Below are 21,282 nucleotides of genomic sequence, written 5' to 3'. Positions count from 1 at the left end.
GGGGGGAGTGGGTGCACCCCTGGCACTTGGTGGCCTTCGCACTGAAGAAGGTGCTGCTTTTTCTTTTGATCTTCTGTTCTATCTCTCTGTTGATGTAGGAGCAAATTCCTAGGATGGATTTTTATATTCTTTTTATCCTTCCTTCTTCTATTTATATCTACTTTGCCCCTTTAAATGTTTCACGCCATGTATTTCCCATTTTATTTCTCCTCTCTTCACCTTCATTTCCATCTTTGTTTCCATGCAAACAGTGACAACTGGTTTCCTTTATTATTAAAGCAAGTGTCAATTTGGAATATCTTTTCTTTTAAATAGAATACCTTTGATTTTTTTTTTGTGAGGATAATTCTTTATAGAGAATTTTACATATTAAGGTGTACTATATGTATTTAGTCATCATTTAGATCACATCTTGCCTCTCTGGAGGGTTTTTGTTACAAAGTTCAGTTGTTAATATGTAAAATTTAATGAAATTTATAATTAATCTGGCAAGGAATTAACTTGTTCTGACATTTACCTCTGTGCACGATGGCAAGCGTGCAAATACCATCTGTTGTCTGCAGTTTGCTCATGGTATTCCTCTTCAAGTTTTTCTTAATAGATTTGCGGAATGGAAACATTTTAAAAACTCAGCCTTTAAAAAAATAGGTTGCAAGAGAAAACTATTTTTTTATGGCTTATTTTTGCTTGTTTTAATAATCATCAATCATAATCATCAACTGGGCTACATTGCTTATGTACGTATGTATACACATATCTTTTGGGAAACACTCTCTGGTCTTTCCGTTGAAATTCTGAAGGATTTAGAAAAATTGTTTAAGTTTGGCCATATAATACAGAACTAAAGGTTTTCCAACATGAACAACAGATTAAAGGTTCAGAGCAAATATAATTATGAAGTCACATGTTCACATCATGTTTGTGCAGGGGATCGTTGGAGTTCCAGGAATTACAGGACCAAAAGGGATGAAGGTGATTTGATTTACAACTATGTTCGAAACTTTCATTTGAAACTTATTTTCTATTTGTACATCACTTATAAAAACATATTCTTTAAAAAAAAAAAAAACTAGCCTTAAGATCCAGCCTCTGTCAACAGACATGTTTTACAAACAATACGCAGATCAGAAAAAACACAGTAATGTAAAGGCATATTATTCATGTCTCATCCTATTTTAGGGTTTCCAAGGTTATTTAGGCAGCAGAGGTCAGGATGGCAAACCTGGAGCACGGGTAAGTGTGGTTTAGTTTTTAAAGTGATAATTTAGGTTTAATAAAGACAAAAGGGCACTCTTCCAGGTACACTAACATTAACTGGCCTTTACTGACAGTAAACCCAAATGTTAAAGGTATTTGATTTAACCTAGTACTTAAAACTCTGCTAAGTCAAATATTTTGAGGTCCTGTAAGATGTTCTTGTGTTCCGTGTACACTAAACTCTTTCCTATGAATCAATCAGGATTATTTTATTCATATTTTATTCTGGCATCAATTAAGAATAGCTTAAATAACTTAAGAAGGAACTACATAACTTTAATAAGAAAGTACTTGTGCAGACACCATGAGTAACATTGCTGTTAGAATTAACGAGGACTGTTTATATTGGTGAATTTAGAGACAAAATTCCTGATATTCAAGGTTAATTGTAAACTAAAGCCTTAATTGATAACATAAAACAGTTCCTTGTAAAATATAAAAGTTAATTTTAAGTCAAAGAAGCTCAGTATTGGTGAGTACTATTGATGTGTAATTGATATTTAAATAAAAGATACTTGTCATTGTAGCAATATTACTGGTTTTATTTTAAGTGTCAGATTAAAACTTAAGTAGCAGATTGTGCAGATCATGCTTCAAATGTCTTAGAAATCATTTGGTAGTGGGGATGCTGTGGTGGGGAGGTTTTGGGGTTGTGTAATAAGCTGTTAAATACCTTTTCTATATTTTAGGGACCAATTGGTGAAAATGGAACAACTGGGGAGTCTGGATTGGAAGGAATAAAGGTAAGTGTACTGCTGTAGCCTTGCCTTGTTAACATATCTTGAAAGGTTTAATAGTTTTGCCGTCGATAGGCCGGATGCTATCAGTCAAAACAATTTTAGCCACCAATAAAGTCAAACAGATTAGAGAAAAACGGCAAATGTTAATACTTTGGGATTCCAAATGGCTCTGTGCTATAAATGTATTTTAATCAGTTGTACACGTACAAATATTCTATTGCACTTGCAAGGTTTTCAGTTTAAATTTTTACATTTCTCTGCTGAGTCTGCATTTTCTCCATGTATTTCTTTAGGTACTAAAACATGCCTGTTTGATGAACTTATGCCTTCAAATAGGATGTTAATAATAAGTAATAATTTAACTTTATTAATCTAACACTGGAAAAATTCTCTCTCTGCATTTAACCCATCCCCTTGGGGAGCAGTGGGCTGCCACTGTGCGGCACCCGGGGAGCAGTGTGGAGATAAGGGTCTTGCTCGGAGACCCAGAGTGCAAGCTGTCGGGATCGAACCAGGTTCTTGCAACCTTTTTAGAGCACAAGCGCACTGCCCTTACCACTAAGCCAACACTCCTGATGTTAGGAGTTTTTGCACAGAATGAAATGATGCACAGATATTAATTTTTATAAAAGAAAAAGGACTTAGTATAGAAATATTTTGTATCTTGTTGTTGTTGTTTTATTGTTTGCATAAGTCCTCCAGGATTTAGTTTATTCGCCATATATTAAGTAATACATTTTTAAATTGTCTTTCTGAAGATTAAGTCTCAGCCTTAAGCAAGAGAGACTTACTGCTGGAGGGCAAAGATTTATCTGATTTACCAAGCTTGCGTATGCACAAAATGAGGCTTGAAACTTCAGTATATCACCTTCCAGTAAAGGTTATGTTCTATCAAAAAGACATTTAGTGTGGAAATGTGCGGTCCCCCATGTTACCTCAGACCCATGCATATGGGTATGCCTGTTTTGGAAGAAAAGGTGAGGTTGGGTATTAAAGCAAGATTTATATAAAACATTAATAACAGATCTATATCATCAAATTCCATTCAATATTGAGGTGTAATTCGTGCTGGCGCTAGTGAACTATACTTGATGACCATTTAAATAAATTAAAAAGGCCTATTGGGAGCTGAAATCCTTAATGAGAGTTAACATTTCCCTACCCTAACATTCATCCCCCAGTAATCAACAGTGTGAGTCATAACACAGATGAAAACCTACATTTAACAAGTTGTAAGCATTCACCATGATTTCTGTTAATGTTTGTAATTTTAGTCTGACACCCGTTTAATGGTTATTGGTAACCTTGAAATAACCCTGATCAGCTCCTTTGATACATAACAGCATGTATACAGTGCTTTGCATGGACCATTTATGCCTGGATGTGGGGGTGTAGAGGAAAGTACATGAGGTGTACCCTTGGACACAAACTGGTGCACATAGGTGTAATTTATCAAGGACATTTGCTTGTTCTTGTGTGTGCAAATCTTTGGTTAAATCAGAAATATATTATATGTGATATTTTTTGAGAAATACTTTTGCTTTTCCAGGGATTTCCTGGACAAGCAGGATCTCCTGGTATCCAAGGGCCTGTGGGAAACAGTGTAAGTATTGACAGAAACAAAGTATACATTTTCATCATAAATTACAGATCAAAATGTATAGATCTCCATTAATATGTTTGTTTTCAAAACAAGGGCAAACCTGGCAACACAGGTCTAAAGGGAGCACCAGGAAGTCCAGGAGTCAAAGTAGGTGTACTTCCTTTACTATGATAAATCTGTTTAAGCTCAAGAGCAGTAAGCATTGGTTTGAATAACACGTTCTGTGGCCCATACACATCTGCGATCTCTTAAGCCTGTAAAATAAAGTAAACTCAATTACTATAATTATCATAAAATTGTTTTGTTTTTCATTGACCATGTGAAGGTATTCAATAAAACAATATAAACTGGCTTTTTCAGGGGATGAAAGGTAAAAGAGGCCCCATGGGACACACAGGAAACGAAGGATTAAAGGTAAAGATTTTGGGTTCAGTTTTTTTGGTATTCAGCTTATCATCATAGCTGCACAAATGATGAGATTACATGGGAAATCATCACATTATATTTTTTTTTTATAGGGCAAAACAGGCGAGGAGGGCCCAAAAGGAAAGCAAGGAGCCCAAGCGAGTATTCTAGCAGATATGCTGCCATTTATTTGTTTTTCCAAGAAATTATGTTAAAGGTCTTTTTTTTTTATTTTAAGCTGATTTTTATTACCTTTTATGCCTCAGGGAGAGCGAGGAGCACCTGGACCAAAGGGATACACGGGACCTCCTGTAAGAAATCCTTTTCATCCATCCATTTATTCTCTTGTATTTCTTCTGATGTGCTTTGTTCATTCTTACCTCATTTAAGCACAGATAGAAACAAAAAACATAAATAACCAACCAAGAATATTTATCATTTTGTAGGTTATCATCAAATGGATTTATATTTATATAACTTAATAGACTTATCGTTAACACCTGATTAATAACAACAGTTTTACTGCTGCAGGCATTAAGGCACACGATTTGGCTCGACTGGGATGTCAAAACTACCACAAGAACATGAACCATCACTGAAATAGATATAGACCTTCTAATAGGACTCTACAAAGGAGCTGTTCAAACAATTACCGTACCTAAAAAACCCTTGTATGTTTAGTTTAACTCTCATCAAAATGCATTTATTACCACTAGGGCTATTACCCGCTCTAATTTTAACAACAGTAAACAAACTGTTTACTGAACAATGTGCCTTATTAAAATAAAAATTACTGCAATCAGTTATTATGCTAGGTTCCAATTTTACTTTGTTTTTATGTAATTCGCTGTCAAAAAAAGTACAATTTAAAGTTTCTTTGAACTCTAAATTTATTTTTAACTATTGTTCTGTTATCTTTCTTGTTAAGCAGTCATAAAAATGCTGTTAAAAGCTAAGCTGCTGTGATCAAATGAGCCAAATGTTGATATTCAGGTTCATCAGCACTGACCACATTTCAGCACAGTTTGTATTATTCAAAGATCAGAGAATGATTGATCTGATCTGCAGAAAGCAGAATGATATGCAGGAAAACAGGTTAATCTCTGTAAGGGAAGCTATAGGATAAAAACACAGTTAAAGTTAAACCTTGTCTGCCGTGTATATTTCTCCCTGGGTGTTTCTTTCTCCATGTTGTCTTTGGCCAAGCCATAACTGACATGTACTGAATACTTGTGCAAAAAAAGTCTTAACTTTGCATATTTACCACAAGGAATAACAAGATTATTATATATATATTATATATTATATAATTATAATAATTTTTTCCTCATAGGGTATCCAGGGTAACATTGGACCTTGGGGTGAGGTCGGGACACCTGGTCCTCCAGGTGACAAAGGAATGCAAGGTCAACTTGGGCTAGATGGAGTAACTGGTTATCCTGTGAGTTAATTTTAATACATTAATGCATTTGCTTCTTTATAGCATGCTTCCAGTTACCAATCTGTGAGTCTGACCAAACAGGCCACAATGCTGACCAAAATATTATTAGAACCAAAAGACCGAATAATTAGCTAGTCTGGTTCTCCCACTGTTCAAAGACCTTGATTTGGTTAATTGATGCAGACAATTACAAATATGCAACTATTGGAAAAAAAAATATAGGTTCTTTATATGTAGAAACACAACCAGTGTCTGCAGGGGTTGGCCTTACCCTTTAATCAGTCTTTCCTTTGCATCAAATCAGAGGTTTGAATGACTCGGTTTCAGGCCTGAAGCCCAAAGTAACTGTGAGAAACAAATTTGAAAAACCATGTTTGGCTGTTCTGAACAGAAACTTTAGCTGTGAAAAAAGGGCAAAAATGTTAACACTAATTAGCCTTAAGTGTTTCCAGCCCTGTGTGTGACAACAGATCTCTTGTGATAACTGCTGACAGTATCTGAAGCAAACAGAATTTTAGCCCTTGAAGGGCTACAATTTCTTTTGGTTAGTCACCAGATCATCTCGGCATCTCGAGGCTCTGGTGTAAGAGCGGTTTGAATCAAAGCGGATGTTTTTTGGCTTTTAATCGTCATTGCTTTGCTAAATCCCACCTCTGCATAGGGTTAGGGTAATGAAAACCTTCACAAAGAAGTTTATTGATTCAACTCTCCCCATACAGGGTAAAGATGGGCCTCAAGGACTAATTGGATCGACTGGTCTTAAAGGCGACAAGGTCAAGCATTTAAAGAAATTCTCTTCCACCTTTACTTCTATCATAGTGCAGCCTCTCTTTTTTTCCCAGCACGGGAATTTTAAATCATTTATAAAAATAACCAGTGATTCAGTATTTGCTGATTTTGTTTTTAGGGATCCAGAGGAGCTGTAGGACAGAAGGGAGTTGATGGTCTCGATGGTGAGGAGGTATATTAATAAAAATCTCTCAATCATATATATATATATATATATATATATATATATATATATATATATATATATATATATATATATATATATGCACACATGCAGACTTTAAAACAATCTTTATCACCATTCTGGTAATATGTTTACTGTACATAGGCCATCCTACGAGCTTTCATTTACCGTGGTGAGTCTGACATAGTGGAAAAACTGCAAATCTTCTTTTGGAAAGTAAGCTTGTATGAGCGATGCAAACAGCAACTTTTAAATGCGTCTAATAGGCATTTTTAGTGGAGTGGAGAGTGCGGGTCTTTTCAAAAATTTGCAAAGATCATCCACTATGCCTTTAAATCTGGCCCTTTCAACTTAGCAAGCATTTGTTTTCGCAAAATGATAATCTTCCAATATATAGTTCACTCAATTAATTTCTGTAATTTACTATTTTTATTTTTTATTTAATTGACCAGAGCCGGTAAGAAATTGAAACAGTGTCTCCCTACACTGTAGGGACAAAAAGGGGCTGATGTCTTCTAGTCTGTCACTCAGAATGGAAAGACAAGAGAATTTCCATATTAAATATGAGAGATGTACTGTATGTAATCTATATGACAGGAGAAACTGTATATGTATATTAATACTCCTCTAAAGTTGCTCTTATTTACAGACATTAGGTAGTTATATGTAGGACAGTCAGGACATGGTTCAGGGGCAGGGCGCTGCCGTTTGTATCCATACAGGAAGTGCAACACTAAAATATGGTCAGTTTAGCTTAATGTTTTCATCTATTTTGTTATGGTCTCTTATTTATACTCTGATATAATTACCTAATCCTAAAGTCAGTGGATTGAATATGTTTTAATTTAATTTCCATTGGGACCGACTTTTTTTTCAGGACTGTTTTCCGGTCTGTACTTGGGAGGGATGTCAGGAAAAGCCTTATATGTCTTTGGCTTCAGAAAAAAAATATTTGGAGTCTGTTAAAACCTAAAAAAAAAACTCTTCGCGGAACTGTGTGTTTTGATTAAATTAGATGAAAACTGATCTGCTGAGAAATGGTTTGTTGTCAGAGGAAGCACACGTGGGAAAGCCTCTCATTCCCTACTGTTAGGGATGGTGGAGGATCTGTCATGATGTCGCTCCGTTTGTCATCCATAAGCCCTGGGTGCCTTAATACGCTGCCTTGCACTGTGAACCAACTGAAATAATAGCACTTTTAGACAAATATCTGCCAGAAACTGAGAACGAGTCATTTGTTTGCAGGGTTGACAATTGTTTTCTGGTCTACACTAAGCTAAAACAATAAAAGTTAGATTCATTCATTCAATATTTACTTTATTTTACTAAGCGAGGTAATAAATGTCATGCGCACTCTGATGTAACCTATTACTTTTGTAATTAGGGCCCATTTGGACTTATGGGACCAAGAGGACCAGCTAACCAAAAGGGCCTTCCAGTGAGTAAACCTGGATTTGAGTTTAATGTTACTATAGTGAACTGATAAGAGCTGATACTATATCTTATATATTTGAAAATGCATCACAAGTAAATATCTTATAATTGCATTTAATAAACTGTTTAGGGTGACAAGGGAAATGCCGGACCCACAGGGCCAAATGGAGTAAAAGGAAATGAAGGCGAAAGAGGAAACCAAGGGTCACAAGGACCAAAGGGGCCACCGGGGAAGCAGGTTCAGATGGATATTTCTGTTATCTTTGTATGCTGGACATAAAAGTATTCAAACTATATAGGTACTCATGTCTGAAATATTATTTAAATTACCTGAGGCTTCATGAACAATAGATTGCCCAACTTTCACTCTGAAAGTTTTCATTTGGGAGAAATATCGGAACTTGTGGTGCAAAAAATCATTCATGTGTAAGAACTCATGCATACACGTCAACGCACACTTCATCCAGTTGATGTATCTTTGCCTGGTCCAACCCTACCCATAAATTATGCAAACCATTATGAATGTCTAGAAGGCACCAATCACATGTCCAAATTACCACGGCAACAGAGCCGTCAGGTACTCACAGAGAGACTTTGTCAGCACACCTGATGGTTATTACTTACATCCATTCAACATTTAATTGAGTGACATCAGCTAGTCAGTACAGAAAGTTGCTGAAAAGTCTGTCAGTATTTTTGCTTTACATTTTTTGTATCAAGTCCAAAGTGTGCTGTCTAACTGCCACATTGAGCTTCATTGTGATGTTTACCAAATCCTTACAATTCATGTGAATACATTCTCGAATTTTCTATTAGAAACATTCAACCACACACACTATCTGAGGTATAATTACAGTCCAAAGCAATTTACCACATCAAAAAAAAAAAACAGAAGCTAGCCATCATGCACAAAGTCTACTTGAAGTTGATCATGGTATGCACCACAGATGAACTCATCACAGATAAACAGTATTTAACCTGTAAATCAGCTCCCTAAATCCCCCCAGTTGCAAAGTGTGCAAAGTGGGAAGCTAACACAGTTTCTCCTGATGCGCTTTTGTAAGGCTGATCAGTCTAAATAAATCATGCCTCAAATAAGTCATGCCTCATCATGTGCCAGCAGGTTAGTAACATCTCTGAAAACTCATTCTTCCATTGGCAATGTGGTCGAGTGGAACAAATGAAGGCACACCCTCCCCAATTATGCACGCCTTTATGTAGCTGTTATCAATATTTGTAATTATAAACACCTCATCATTCTTATGGATCCTCACAACTGACTTTGCTGGACTCAATCTGGTGTTCCATAGTTTGTTTTTTTCAGCTAGAGTTAAATTGTCTGTGTTCAGAATACCCATGGTCCACAGACCAAAGCAAACTTACATAAATAGTAAAAAAGAAATGTTGACATTTTCACCCTACTGAAGCTGTTTTCGGTTACTTTCTAAGGCATATTATTTTATCATTGAGGCTAAATTTGATTCAGTTGAATCATTAAGGTTTAACTCACAAAAGGCAAGACCTGTGACTCCTGGAGTTTAATAAAATGAAATCCAGTTATCTTCCAGTGGATTTAGATGAGTTTTGGTGCTATATACTTTGAATTCGTCATTTTAAAAAGGATGGTGCTGCTTCTGTCAAAACTTTGAGTGAATTACCACACTTTCATGGATCTTTTAGTTTAGTACATGCTGAGTAGGGCTTAAGATATTACCCCACCATTTTTTTGTGTGTTCACACAACTTCTATAAGAGGCCCTGGGCTGAATCAGTGTCCTCAGAAACATACATGGAGTTTATAGATGTTTTCCTTTCCTTTTTTTCCATCTTTTTTTTTCCAAAGCAGGGATACAGAGGTCCCCCAGGAGACGTAGGACAACAAGGATTTCCAGGGCCTAAAGTAAGACAGTTTATGTGAGTTTTACCGAATAAACCATAGAAAATGTCCATAAAATAAGACAAAAAGGCAAAATACCTGACAAGAAAATGATGATACTTTCACAGGGAGAAACAGGCCCCAGAGGTACAGCAGGAATACCTGGACGGTTTGGACCTGGAGGAAACACTGGAGCAGCAGGAGTCAAAGGGCAGAAAGGGCCCCAGGGACACACGGTAAGTGTGATGACCTTATGTTCTCAGAAATACTGTCAGAGAGTAAATCTTAATGTCACATTTCGCATGAGTGTACATGATACTGTCATAATATGGAAAATAAAAACATGTCTGGGAGTTACACAGCAATCTCATACTATTCCAGGGCCCTCCTGGAAGGATCGGCCCTGCTGGGCAATTAGGACCGGTTTTATCTGTAGGTAACATTTATTTATTTGTCTGAATGTGTTTATCGGCAGCGTCTTTTTACTGTGAATAAGATGCATAAAGCACTTAGACAGAAATGTTTGTGACTTGTAGCACACATTTTGCAATAAAAGGATACAAACATGGTCATCCAATATAAATGATAGAATTAGTGTTCTGTATGTTATGTTTCCCAATAACAATACAAACATTTTAAGAGACATATGACATTGATTTACTGTCTGAAATTAACTTTTGTTTTAAGTCAGTTAGGATTTCTGTTTCTTACTGTTGGAATAATAAAAGGGATATCTATTTTTTTCAAAATCATTTTTTTACAAAGATTACAAACCTTAAAACTATTTGGAAAAGCCCAGATTATGGTTTCAAGGCTTTATAATGCTCCGATTCACAACTCTTGAGTTAAACAGAGGCAACTCAAATCGACTGCTTCTTTGTGTGACGTCATGGGAAAATCCAAACACATCAGACGAGGTATCAGGAAACGAGATGGATCTATACAAGTCTTTTTCAAGCTTCGGTACCGTTTCCACAGAAGTAAAAAAAGAAATAATGAAAGTTATGGATGCCATTTTGTCATTTCAGAAATGGGGGTGCGCAAGTATTTTTTTGATATAACTAACTTCAGGGTATTTGACCATCCATTCAGTGGAGCATCAGATGTTTGTAAAGTGAGCTTCTTAGAAGTGACATGGGTGACAGCCAATGACACAAGAAAAGATGGTCGGTCAATCAGGAGCTTGTGGGCGGTCTAAACTCAGGGAAGCAGGCTTCAACTTGAGCTGCCATTTTCCGCTTAGTTCTAGTGCTTGACAAATGTCTGTGTACTGTGGGGTGACATTGTTTTTGGACAGTAACAAGTGTAGGGGACCAAAACTGATGTTTGAAGAAGTCCAGGGGACATGTCCCCCCTGTCTCCTCCCAAAAAATGACGTCCATGATTGAAGGGTTAAGCCATCATAATGTGATGTCCAATGTCGTAATTGGAAAGGAAATGTTGTTCTCCAGAAGCAAAACAAAAAACAAAGTAAAAGAGATTGTTGTGAGTGAATGCCTAGTGACAAAGATCCTCTCTCTGGGGTTTTTTCCCTAAGTCTGGTGAAAGTCAAAACTGAATTATTTTGCCTTGATTAGACCTTTTAAATTCTACAACAGGAGGGACTGATACCTCACTATATAAATAACTAAGTAAAACATTATTTTATGAAAATAACACAATGCACATTTGATGGATTTTGTAAATAGGCAATTACCTTAATCATATCACATATCAAAAGGTGTGTGAGTACAAGGCAGCCTTTGAACCTCAAATTAAAGCAGTTCTCTCAGAAGTAATGGGCCAAAACTAGAGCAAACTATTGTGAGAAACTTTTGGAAAAATTATCCCAAAAAATGCTCTGCTATTTGAAAGATAGAAATCATTTTATAAATCCTAACTGACCTAAAACAGGACAGAGGATGTGACTTCTGTTTTTTTTTAAACTGAAACTGCACTCTATGTGCCTACTTCAGCCTCCATCTATAAACTGTCTTGCTTTGACTGTGAGATTATATTTGCAAAATAGTCTCTTTAAACTTCCCTTTTACAAAATGTGAAATACTATATTTCCAGGGCTTATCAGGCATGAAAGGAGATGAGGGCAAAGCAGGAAAGCCTGGACAAAAGGTGATTTTTATCTTTTTTTTTCTATAATATACATGAATTCATATACAGGATTATTTTCCAAATGTTGTGAATAAGCTTTTTGTTTTGAAAAGTTTTGAATTGGTTGTTTTTAATTTAGGGCAGTCATGGGGTGAAAGGCATAACTGGTCCTTCAGGCATTAAAGGAGACATGGTGAGTTTTTATCATGACCCTCACCGGGTCTACACCCACCACCACCCACCCACAGCATTAGACTTCATCAGGCTCATTTAATGGTTTGCAAGGAGGCATACCCATACAGAATGTGTGTAATTTTGTGTCTTTGCAAGGGTGCAAGAGGACAAAAGGGGGCAAAGGGTGAAACTGGGAAACATGGTGCAATGGTAACAACGTTGTTATTTTCAACTGTGAGCAGAACACATATATCACTTGACACTGTGCTTACCGCCTATTAAATAATATGCTTCCAGGGCACTGCAGGAAAATTAGGGGCTGTTGGGGCTCCAGGATCTAAAGGTCGACCTGGACCTGCTGGACTCCCTGGTTTTCCAGGAGTCAAAGGGATTCAGGGGTCAAAGGTGAGAAAGGTTTTAACAGTGAATCTGTATAAGTAAAAAAACAAAACAAACAAATACTGTTAAATAGATAGTTTGACTGATAATTGTCTATATTTCATCGCTACCCACCCAGTTGAAGATGTCTTTTGATATGTTTTTTATTATAAAGGGGGAAAACGGCCAGTCAGGACGAAAGGGATCCAAAGGAGCTCCTGGTAATATTGTGAGTTTCTTTTATTGGAAAAAATTTGTCTCCTGTGGTTGAGCTAATGTGGAACTCAAAAGTCAGATATTACAAAACAAATTTGTGTTCTTCACATTAATATCAGTTTTTTCCACTAAGAAGATCTTATGATTCTTGTAAGAATGAACCCTGCCTCAGACCAGTTATAAAATGCAGCTGATGTAATTTGTCAGGACACAAAACCAAGCAAAATGATCAAATATTTTTTTACACTTTTTTCGTCCTGTCTATAATTTCCTCTCAATTTCCTCACTAAATATATTAAACTTTTAAAATATCAGTACATAGAGCTACAAAAAGAGCTGTCTGTTCTTGGAGAGATAGGAGAACACCAGTGAGAGACAGACGCTGAGCAGCAGTCTGTCAGTCAGGCCTTTATGACAGTAAATCTGAAAAGAAATAACTTCATTACAAATATCACAATTTGGTTAATAGGTGATTCTGACTGGAGCAAATTACATAATTTGTATTCTGTGAAAGGTGTGTGGATTAAATCAGACACTCCAGATAAACTTATTGAAATCATATTTTTCTTTTGTTACTAACTTAGGTTGATGGCAAGGAGGCTTCAGACTTGAAGCTCTTCTAAGATCAATCTTCAGCCTACCCATTGGAAACATGACTGACTGAGTTACATTTTAATGAAAGCTGTTTTATAGGGATCTGAAGGCCAGAAAGGGAATCATGGACCACCTGGAACACCTGGAAAACCAGCAAGTATCTCTATTAAACAAAACACAGTCTTAGATTATTGGTCACAGCTGCAGGAATCTATTACAAATAGAAGATAACTTGGCATGCAGATGATTTCTAAAAAACTTGTCTTCTTTATGGCAGGGCTTGAGTGGCTTGGATGGTTTACTGGGGGTTGAGGGTAATGAAGGGTATCCGGTAAGAACACTTTTTTTTTTGGCTTCTGTTTTCTTCCAGTTGATCTCATAAAAGATCAACATTTTTAAACACAACTTATCTCTTCTGCTCCTTATGAAGGGGGATTTTGGTTTAAGAGGAGCTCCTGGAGCCCCAGGCCCCCCAGGCGTGACAGTAAGGCAAAGATAAGTTTGAATCTGGCACATAAAATAGAAAACAAATCATCTGGTTACAAATGTTTTCATATTAATTATAGGGAGAACCTGGATCTCCTGGGATCAGAGGACACACTGGTGCTATAGGGGTTAAGGTATGTTATTGTGGTATTTTACTTTACTTTAGTTTCTTTTTAAAATTTTCGCAAGTTGATAATCCAATACTGACATGTATTAACTCCACACAATCAATTTTCTCAGGGTAAACCTGGTACAACTGGAGCAAATGGACCTCCTGGACCAGTTGGGCCAAAGGTATACAAATTCATTTTGAAGCAGAACAAAGGAACCTTTGGAGGATTCATTAACACCAGAGGTCATTTATTATTTAGGGAATCGCTGGACTGAGAGGAGAAAAGGGTGAAGCAGGCAATGATGGAGCACAGGTAAAATGCATAAATTGCACTGTTGTGCAGCAACTTTACATTTAATGCTCACCCGGGGAAGGAAAGTGATTATTGCCCGGTTGAATACTCTTGTAACTTCTTATTTAATGAAATAACTTTTGGTCTGTTATATGTTGTTCTGTAAACACACACCCAACTGTGTGTCAGGACAACAAATGAAAGTAGGATTCGGGCTCCAAGGTCAAGCACTAAACTCTGCACGCAGTCCAAGTCCATCTATTAATCTTCTAACACACTTAATCCCAAGTGGGGTCACTAGGGGTGATGGTGCCTATCTCCAGCTGTGAGCGAGAGGCGGGGTACACCCTGGACAGGTCACCAGTCCATCGCAGGGCAACACACAACCACTCACGCAGGAGAATTTAGAGAAGCCAATTAACCTAACAGTCATGTTTTTTGGACTGTGGGTGGAAGCCGGAGTATCCAGAGAGAATCTACGCATGCTCAGGGAGAACATGCAAACTCCATGCAGAAAGACCCCAGGCCAGGAACTGAACCCAGAACCTTCTTGCTGCAAGGCAGCAGTGCTACCCACTGTTCCACTGAGCAGCCGTCCAAGTCACAAATTAGAGTTTAAAACTCTTTACTGAACTAGTGAAGCTTTACTAGACTAAGCTGGATTGTACACAAATAAAATAAAATAAAATGGTTGAAAACCTCATTCCATAAATAATGCAATGATGCACATTTTGGTATGGGTTTTACATTAGTGTTTTAAACCATAGTGAAATATAGTTTGTTTAAGCTTTATAAACAACACCTGAAAACATGTCATAGTACCATGCAGTCATCACTAGCTTTTTCATAGCTTATAGTTTTGATGAAATCATCAGAAATCATCAAAACCCAAATTGTTTAGCTGAAAACCATTTCCCTAACTTTGCCAGAGCTGTGATCTGTGTTGATCTCATGTGTGGAAAGGTGAGGCATCTCCAAAGTTCAGGAAAGCAGGGCGTGTTTAATCGGTCTATGTTCTTTTGGGTGCTCCATGGTTCCAGTCTCTGCTACCTTCAAGTCATTCCTGTAAAATCAGAGAGAAATGTTGCGGAAAGTCTGTTTTTCAGAACCGGATTCTAACATTTCCCAGGTCCACTTAAGCTGTCAGCTGTAAGAAGGTTTTGATAATCATGGCCTGCATGGTCTTCTTTTTAGGGGTCTCTCCAATGTAGATTGCTTGGAGAGCCACAACAAAAGAGGGGGAGCCGTATTACTGTGCACAGCAGAGGGACATGATGAGATGTTCCTGCGATGTGTTTCTGGGAGTGTTTTGGAGACAGGATGGTGCAGATGTTTGGAGACAGCAAGCATTTTGCTCCATCAGTGTTTAAAGTTAATATTATGGTTTATGGCAGGGTTCCTTAACCCTGTTCCACAGGGCACATTGTCCTCCATGCTTTAGGTGTTCCCCTGCCCCCACATGCCTAACCTGAATAAAAAGGTGATTGGAAGGTGATCAAAAAGCTTTTGCTGCATTTGATGGCTGCCGGAGGGGTAATGCAATCATTTATATCGGTGTGCTTGAGTAGAGAAACATATAAAACATGAGGGCCTGTGCGCCCTGAGGACCAGGGCAGTAGTTACATAAATCTCACCTTACAATAAATAGATTTTTTCCCTTCCAACACAGAAATTTGTCTTTGATTGAATAAATAAAGAGTTTTTTCCTCTAAATTGTTTAGTACCGGTATGTTAAATATTTGAAGTGACCTAATTTCATTAGTTTTATTTATAGGGTCTTTCAGGGGATATTGGGATGCCAGGACCCGTTGGTCTGTCAGGGCTAAAGGTAATTTAAATTGTGCAAAATTGTGCAAAAACATTAGACTAATAAGCATAGGGGTTTTTTATATAATCAAATCCAGATTTAACTGATTTCTAAATTTTATCTCAGGGAAGTACTGGTTTGCAGGGCCTAACAGGTCAAACTGGTCAGAAAGGAAAACAGGTAACTCTTTCGTATTTTTATCTTTTTTTAATGTCTTAATCGATATTTGCAAATTGATAACACATACATCCTTTTCCACAGGGGCAAAAAGGGCTTGAGGGGCCAGCAGGGCAGAGCGGTGCACCTGGATTTACTGTATGTTAAAAATGAAATTCTGACTTTGAACATACAAAATTATGTTTTGTTTTTTTACAAAAAATAAATTTGATTTTGTAAATAACCCTTTGTAACCATTTTTCCTGCAGGGCCAACTTGGAGAAAAGGTGATTTTCTTTTTATCTTTATTTATATTTTTCTTAATAGGAGATCTTAAGATGGTTCAGATTTCCTATTAATGATTAATTAAGATGATTTAAAATCTTAATTAAACTATATTTGTAATGAACATTTTTTTACACTTACATTGTAGTGTTGATGCATTTGTGTATATATATTTAATATGGAGTTGTATTGTTACCATTAAAGACATTAACATTTTAAACCCTTTTCAAAATTTTCAAAGGGCATCAAGGGTTTCCAAGGAGACAGAGGACCAAAAGGGGTAAAAGGCAAGCCTGGACCTCCTGTAAGAGACGTCGCTATGATGTGAACAAACACATAATCACTGAATTACCAAAGTCTTATTCATTTTGCACATTTCACTTTTTGTTATGTAGCAACCAGTAACGTCAATGTATAGCTAAGAGCCCCCCAAAAAAACTAAAACTAAAAAATAAATCACCATAATGAACGCATCCTTCCCATGGTTATACATGGTGATGGCAGAACCATACTGTGCAGATGCTTTTCTTTAGCTGAAAGGACAAAGCTGGTCAAAAAACGATGGGAAGCAGGATGCAGATTAATTAAGGGAAATCCTACTAGAATAACATGTTATAGGGTTAAAAAACACTTAATACTGGTTAAAGGGATCATCTTTAAGCAGGGTACTGAACCAGAGCTATGTGGAAATCATTTTAATTGCATTTATGTGTCTAAATTGCCTAGAAAAAGTGCAGACCCAAAATCAAAAGAGAAAAATAGATGTTCACAATTCAGTTTGACAGAGAATAGGAGATTTACAAAGAAAAGGAATTTTTACTTTTTTAAGATTTCAAAGCCACGAAATACCTGCAGCTGTAAATTTGTAAAAAAAAAAAAAAAAATGGTTTCTAGAAAACATTAGCATACAAATGCACACCACACTTTTCAGATTTTATTAAAAAAAAAAAAAAAAAACATTTTAGAAACAGAAAAACTTCACATCAAAATCAACTAAATACGGTAGCTTAAACATTTGGTTATATTCCCAAAAATGTGGGAAAGGGTTAAAACAGTAGGACTTATTACATGTATTGTAATGTTGCCAAAACATTTTTGATTTTCCCTTTTTTCACTACAGGGACAACCAGGATCACCAGGCAGGCTCAGAGGAGATCTGCCACCTAAACAAAGGCACAAATCCAGATCCAGTAAAAGGCACACGCAAAACAATTCTCAACAATCATTTTCTCTCCAAAAACAAGATGGAAAAATACTCGTCAGTATAGAGTTTCTTCTCTTACAGATGTTGCTTATCTATTAATACTTGAATCTAGCAATCACTGCAGTTTTAAGAAGATTACTGACTCCTCTACAGCAGGATCCTCTGATGTCAAGGTGGTCTGAAGACAAGGAAGCTGAGGAATCATCCACTTTGTCATTAGGAACAAAAAATAACCCTGGCACTACCTGCTATGAATTGAAACTTGTCCGTCCGTATCTGGAAGACGGTGAGCATCTGTTGAATCCCCAAATACAACAATATGTATATTTAATGGAGATGCAGCATATGTGAAAAACATTTTGGTGAATACTGAAATAACAAGGTGACTTAGTAATCAAGATTTTTAATGTCTATCCACCTTCAGTCCATAGTAAATATAGACCCCTAGATAAGTGGGCTATCCAGCTACTGGGTTGTAAATAAAATCTGTGTGTTTTCAACACAATATGGTTTTAAAAAAGTGGAATGGATAGACTCATTTTTTGGCACAGAGATTACTTGGTTGCAGTTTCTTGATAACTTGAGCAACTTTTTTTTTACCTGACAAAACCTTATACTGTTCATTAAAACCTACATGTTTTAACTTATTATTTATATATATATATATATATATATATATATATATATATATATATATATATATATGTGTGTGTGTGTGTATACATATATGATAAGCCTGTATATAATGTGTAACCCTAATCTGTGGATATGATTTCCAGGTTCCAATTATTCTGATTGTTTAGGTTCTTTCTTTGTTTTAGGTTATTTTTACATGGACCCCAATCAAGGCTGCACATGTGATGCTGTCAAAGTCTTCTGCAACTTCACAGCAGGAGGAACAACATGCATAGGTCCCCGAAATCCACAGGTAGTCAGGGAAATGAGGATTAACCAATTTGTCTGAAATTATTTCACTACTAACATTTAGGGTTAGAGCTTTAAACAGATGTTTTTGTTTTTCCCAATAATTATCAGAAGATTTTTTTTTTATCTTAAGGCTGCTATTTCTTAGACCTCAGATCATTAGGAATTAAATAAGAGACAAATCTTCAAATAGTGTATCATTGTAGGAAGGCTATCAGACCGACAAAAAAAGAACACATAACCTAAAGTTGAATTTTTGTTGGTCAAATTGAACTATTTCTATCTATATGACCTTTTTTTTAGACTAGTACAGAATAAATATGAAGACTTCAAGATTTGATATCTTTCTATTTTAGATATTTAATCCTCTCTGTTTGAGTAAAGATGGTTGTGTCCCATTGTTTGATTTTTCATTTCTAATCAAAAACATGTGGAATTTTTCACTTATAATAGACCAGTAGGGACGAGGAAAATAATTGCTGTATGTTAAGGACAAAATGTGATATAATATTGTTGCCCACAGACAACAGTTTTGTTCCTTATGTCAATACTGTACTTGTTTACATTATAAAAATGATTTAAAGGTGTAGAAAAATGTATACATTTTAATTTTTATCTTGCATTGACATAACTATGGGAGTAATATTTTATTCATTAGATTAAAATGAGTCAGAAACCAGATATGGATCAAAAGATGTCGATGCTGTGGTTTAACCAACAACAAAATGGACACAAAGTAAGTCTCAAATAAAATTCTGTTAGATTATTTGTTTTTTCTTTTTCTTTGCTCAACATTTCTTCTGTCTTTCTGTGGCCAGTTTGAGTATACTACTCTGGACGTTGTGCAGCTGAGGTTTCTGAGATTCCACAGTCAGACTTCTGTCCAGCACATCACTCTCAGATGTACAGGAAACCAGTCCAGTCCCACAACCATGGCCAGTTTGACTGTATACCTGCGGGGAGATTCTGGCCAAGTCATTGATTCACGCCTCATTACAGCTTCCAGAAAAGCCTGTGAGGTGAGAGAAAGAAGAAATCTGTCAACATATATTCTCCATCTGTTTGGCAATGTATTGCATGAATTAGAAAACACACTGCTTTTACAAGATATGTGAAATTATGGTGACAACAAAATAAGAGTGATATAAGAGCACTTCACACCATACTGGCACATGATTTAAGTCTTATCAATGGTGTCTCTAACTAAAAGCGTGATATTGAAAAATACCTGTTTGCAGATTATATTTGGAGTAATTGCACTACTGTCACTATCTGTATATTTTTGGGGTTTGTTTTTTCTCTGGGTTTACATTCAGCATCTTTTTGGCCTTTGATTATTCTTGATCTCTAAATATCATTGTTGTTCTTCTTGAATTCAGTTGGTTAAGAGTTAGCAAATGATGGTGTCATGTGAAACATAAGGTGCACTTGGTACCAAATGAGTTGAATGATGGCAGTAGATGCAACTTCAGGTGCATTTACTTCTTCCAATCAGACTGTGGAAGTCATTGTCAGTTAATGCTTGAATTTACCCATGAATATATATATGCCCAAATCTCAGGCTTCATAGATATTTATATATATACCTACATACATTAAATCAAATATGGTGAAATAAGCTGTTGATTCTTAGAAATCTCAGTACATGATTCCTGAATGTTTTTTGTTTATCTCCTGTTTAAGTGTTTTTTTTTTTTACTTTTTATTTAGTATTCAATTTTGCATTAAAACAAACAAGAAAAAAAAAAGAATGTGAACAGAGAATGGTGATAAAAATACAGCAAACGTATATAGAGATAGCACTAGATAACCTGAGCCACTCTAACTATAAGCTTTATCAAAAAGAAAAGTTTTAAGCCTAGCATTTAAAGCAGAATGGGTGTCTGCATCATGGACTAAAACTGGTGGTTGGTTCTTCAGGAGAGGAGCCTGATAACTAAAAGATTCACATCCTATTCTACTTTTAGAAATTCCAGGAACCACTAGTAAACCTGCAGATTGAGAGCGAAGTGCTCTGTTAGGAACATAAGGAACAATTATATCTCTGATATAAGATGGAGCTTATATCAGAGATATAATTAAGAAATTAGGAAAATGAGGATTTTATATTATATTCTGGATTTAGCAGGTTAAAGCCAGAATAGAATTGAGAATAATTAAGAAGATACATTTTCTGAACTACCAAGAGCTTCAATTTAAGAGATGCAGTTGCAGGGAAAGAAAGGCAAGACCATGAGCTCCAGAATAATTACAGCCAGTGCAGAGCTTGCATTAGCATCAGGATGATGTGATTGCACTTAAATGCACAGCAAGGAGAGAGCCAATGGAAACGACTGGTGGGCTTTCCTGATTATTTTAGCTGATCACGTTTCCTTGAATGAAGAATGAAGTCACAGCATCCCTAAAGACAAATCTAAACATTCAAACATGATTTTCGTAGAACTTCTCCTTGGAATACAGTCAACTCTCAAACAAATTTGAACAGATTTGACTGTGTGGAGGAGGCGACCATTTGTTATTCAGGAGTTAATTGATTGTTAAGTTGTTTTTTAAAAAAAAGTGTTTTGTTGTGTCACCATGAAAAGAATAACGCTGAATTTTTACAAAAACATTTGCTAATATAGAGGTATTTGTCTATAGAGAAAGAAAACTGAATCTTTCCTTTCTCTCTGGTGTTTTTTCTAGGTGGAGATGTTGGTGAAGGTCCGAGGTAGCACAGAAATGTATCGAGGAGAAATGGAGTTACTTCCTGTTAGAGATCTGGGAATAGAGTTCAGTAGTCCTCCTAGCTTTATTTCTGAGTTCTCTGTATTTTTGGGACCCCTCTGCTTCTTGTGA

General features: G+C 36.3%; 2 protein-coding genes and 1 long non-coding RNA gene across 3 annotated transcripts; all 3 read left to right on the top strand.

Moving 5' to 3' along the window:
- Positions 1-1,945: 1,945 nt before the first annotated feature.
- On the top strand, positions 1,946-3,748 carry LOC107100821. Its single transcript, XR_001482046.1, has 3 exons — positions 1,946-2,000; positions 3,547-3,600; positions 3,694-3,748. It is a non-coding gene; the product is annotated as an uncharacterized LOC107100821 (long non-coding RNA).
- Positions 3,749-3,984: 236 nt separating this feature from the next.
- Positions 3,985-16,644, top strand: LOC107100725 (collagen alpha-3(V) chain-like). Its single transcript, XM_015399327.1, has 26 exons — positions 3,985-4,014; positions 4,272-4,316; positions 5,339-5,446; positions 6,166-6,219; positions 6,354-6,407; positions 7,804-7,857; positions 7,984-8,091; positions 9,696-9,752; positions 9,857-9,964; positions 10,110-10,160; positions 11,784-11,837; positions 11,956-12,009; positions 12,147-12,200; positions 12,288-12,395; positions 12,544-12,597; positions 13,278-13,331; positions 13,456-13,509; positions 13,609-13,662; positions 13,745-13,798; positions 13,905-13,958; positions 14,036-14,089; positions 15,843-15,896; positions 16,002-16,055; positions 16,137-16,190; positions 16,301-16,318; positions 16,558-16,644. Exons 1-26 carry the CDS (start codon positions 3,985-3,987, stop codon positions 16,642-16,644), a joined length of 1,584 nt encoding a protein of 527 aa, XP_015254813.1.
- Positions 16,645-17,442: 798 nt separating this feature from the next.
- Positions 17,443-21,282, top strand: LOC107100719 (collagen alpha-2(XI) chain-like). Its single transcript, XM_015399312.1, has 6 exons — positions 17,443-17,574; positions 17,674-17,806; positions 18,342-18,448; positions 19,103-19,180; positions 19,263-19,463; positions 21,130-21,282. Exons 2-6 carry the CDS (start codon positions 17,686-17,688, stop codon positions 21,280-21,282), a joined length of 660 nt encoding a protein of 219 aa, XP_015254798.1. The 5' UTR covers positions 17,443-17,574; positions 17,674-17,685.

This window comes from Cyprinodon variegatus, unplaced genomic scaffold (genome assembly GCF_000732505.1).
Source record: "Cyprinodon variegatus isolate N-32 unplaced genomic scaffold, C_variegatus-1.0 Scaffold30, whole genome shotgun sequence".
NCBI classification, from domain to species: domain Eukaryota; kingdom Metazoa; phylum Chordata; class Actinopteri; order Cyprinodontiformes; family Cyprinodontidae; genus Cyprinodon; species Cyprinodon variegatus.
The sequence above is the reverse complement of the archived record's forward strand: the minus strand, read 5'-3'. Positions and strand labels throughout refer to the sequence as shown.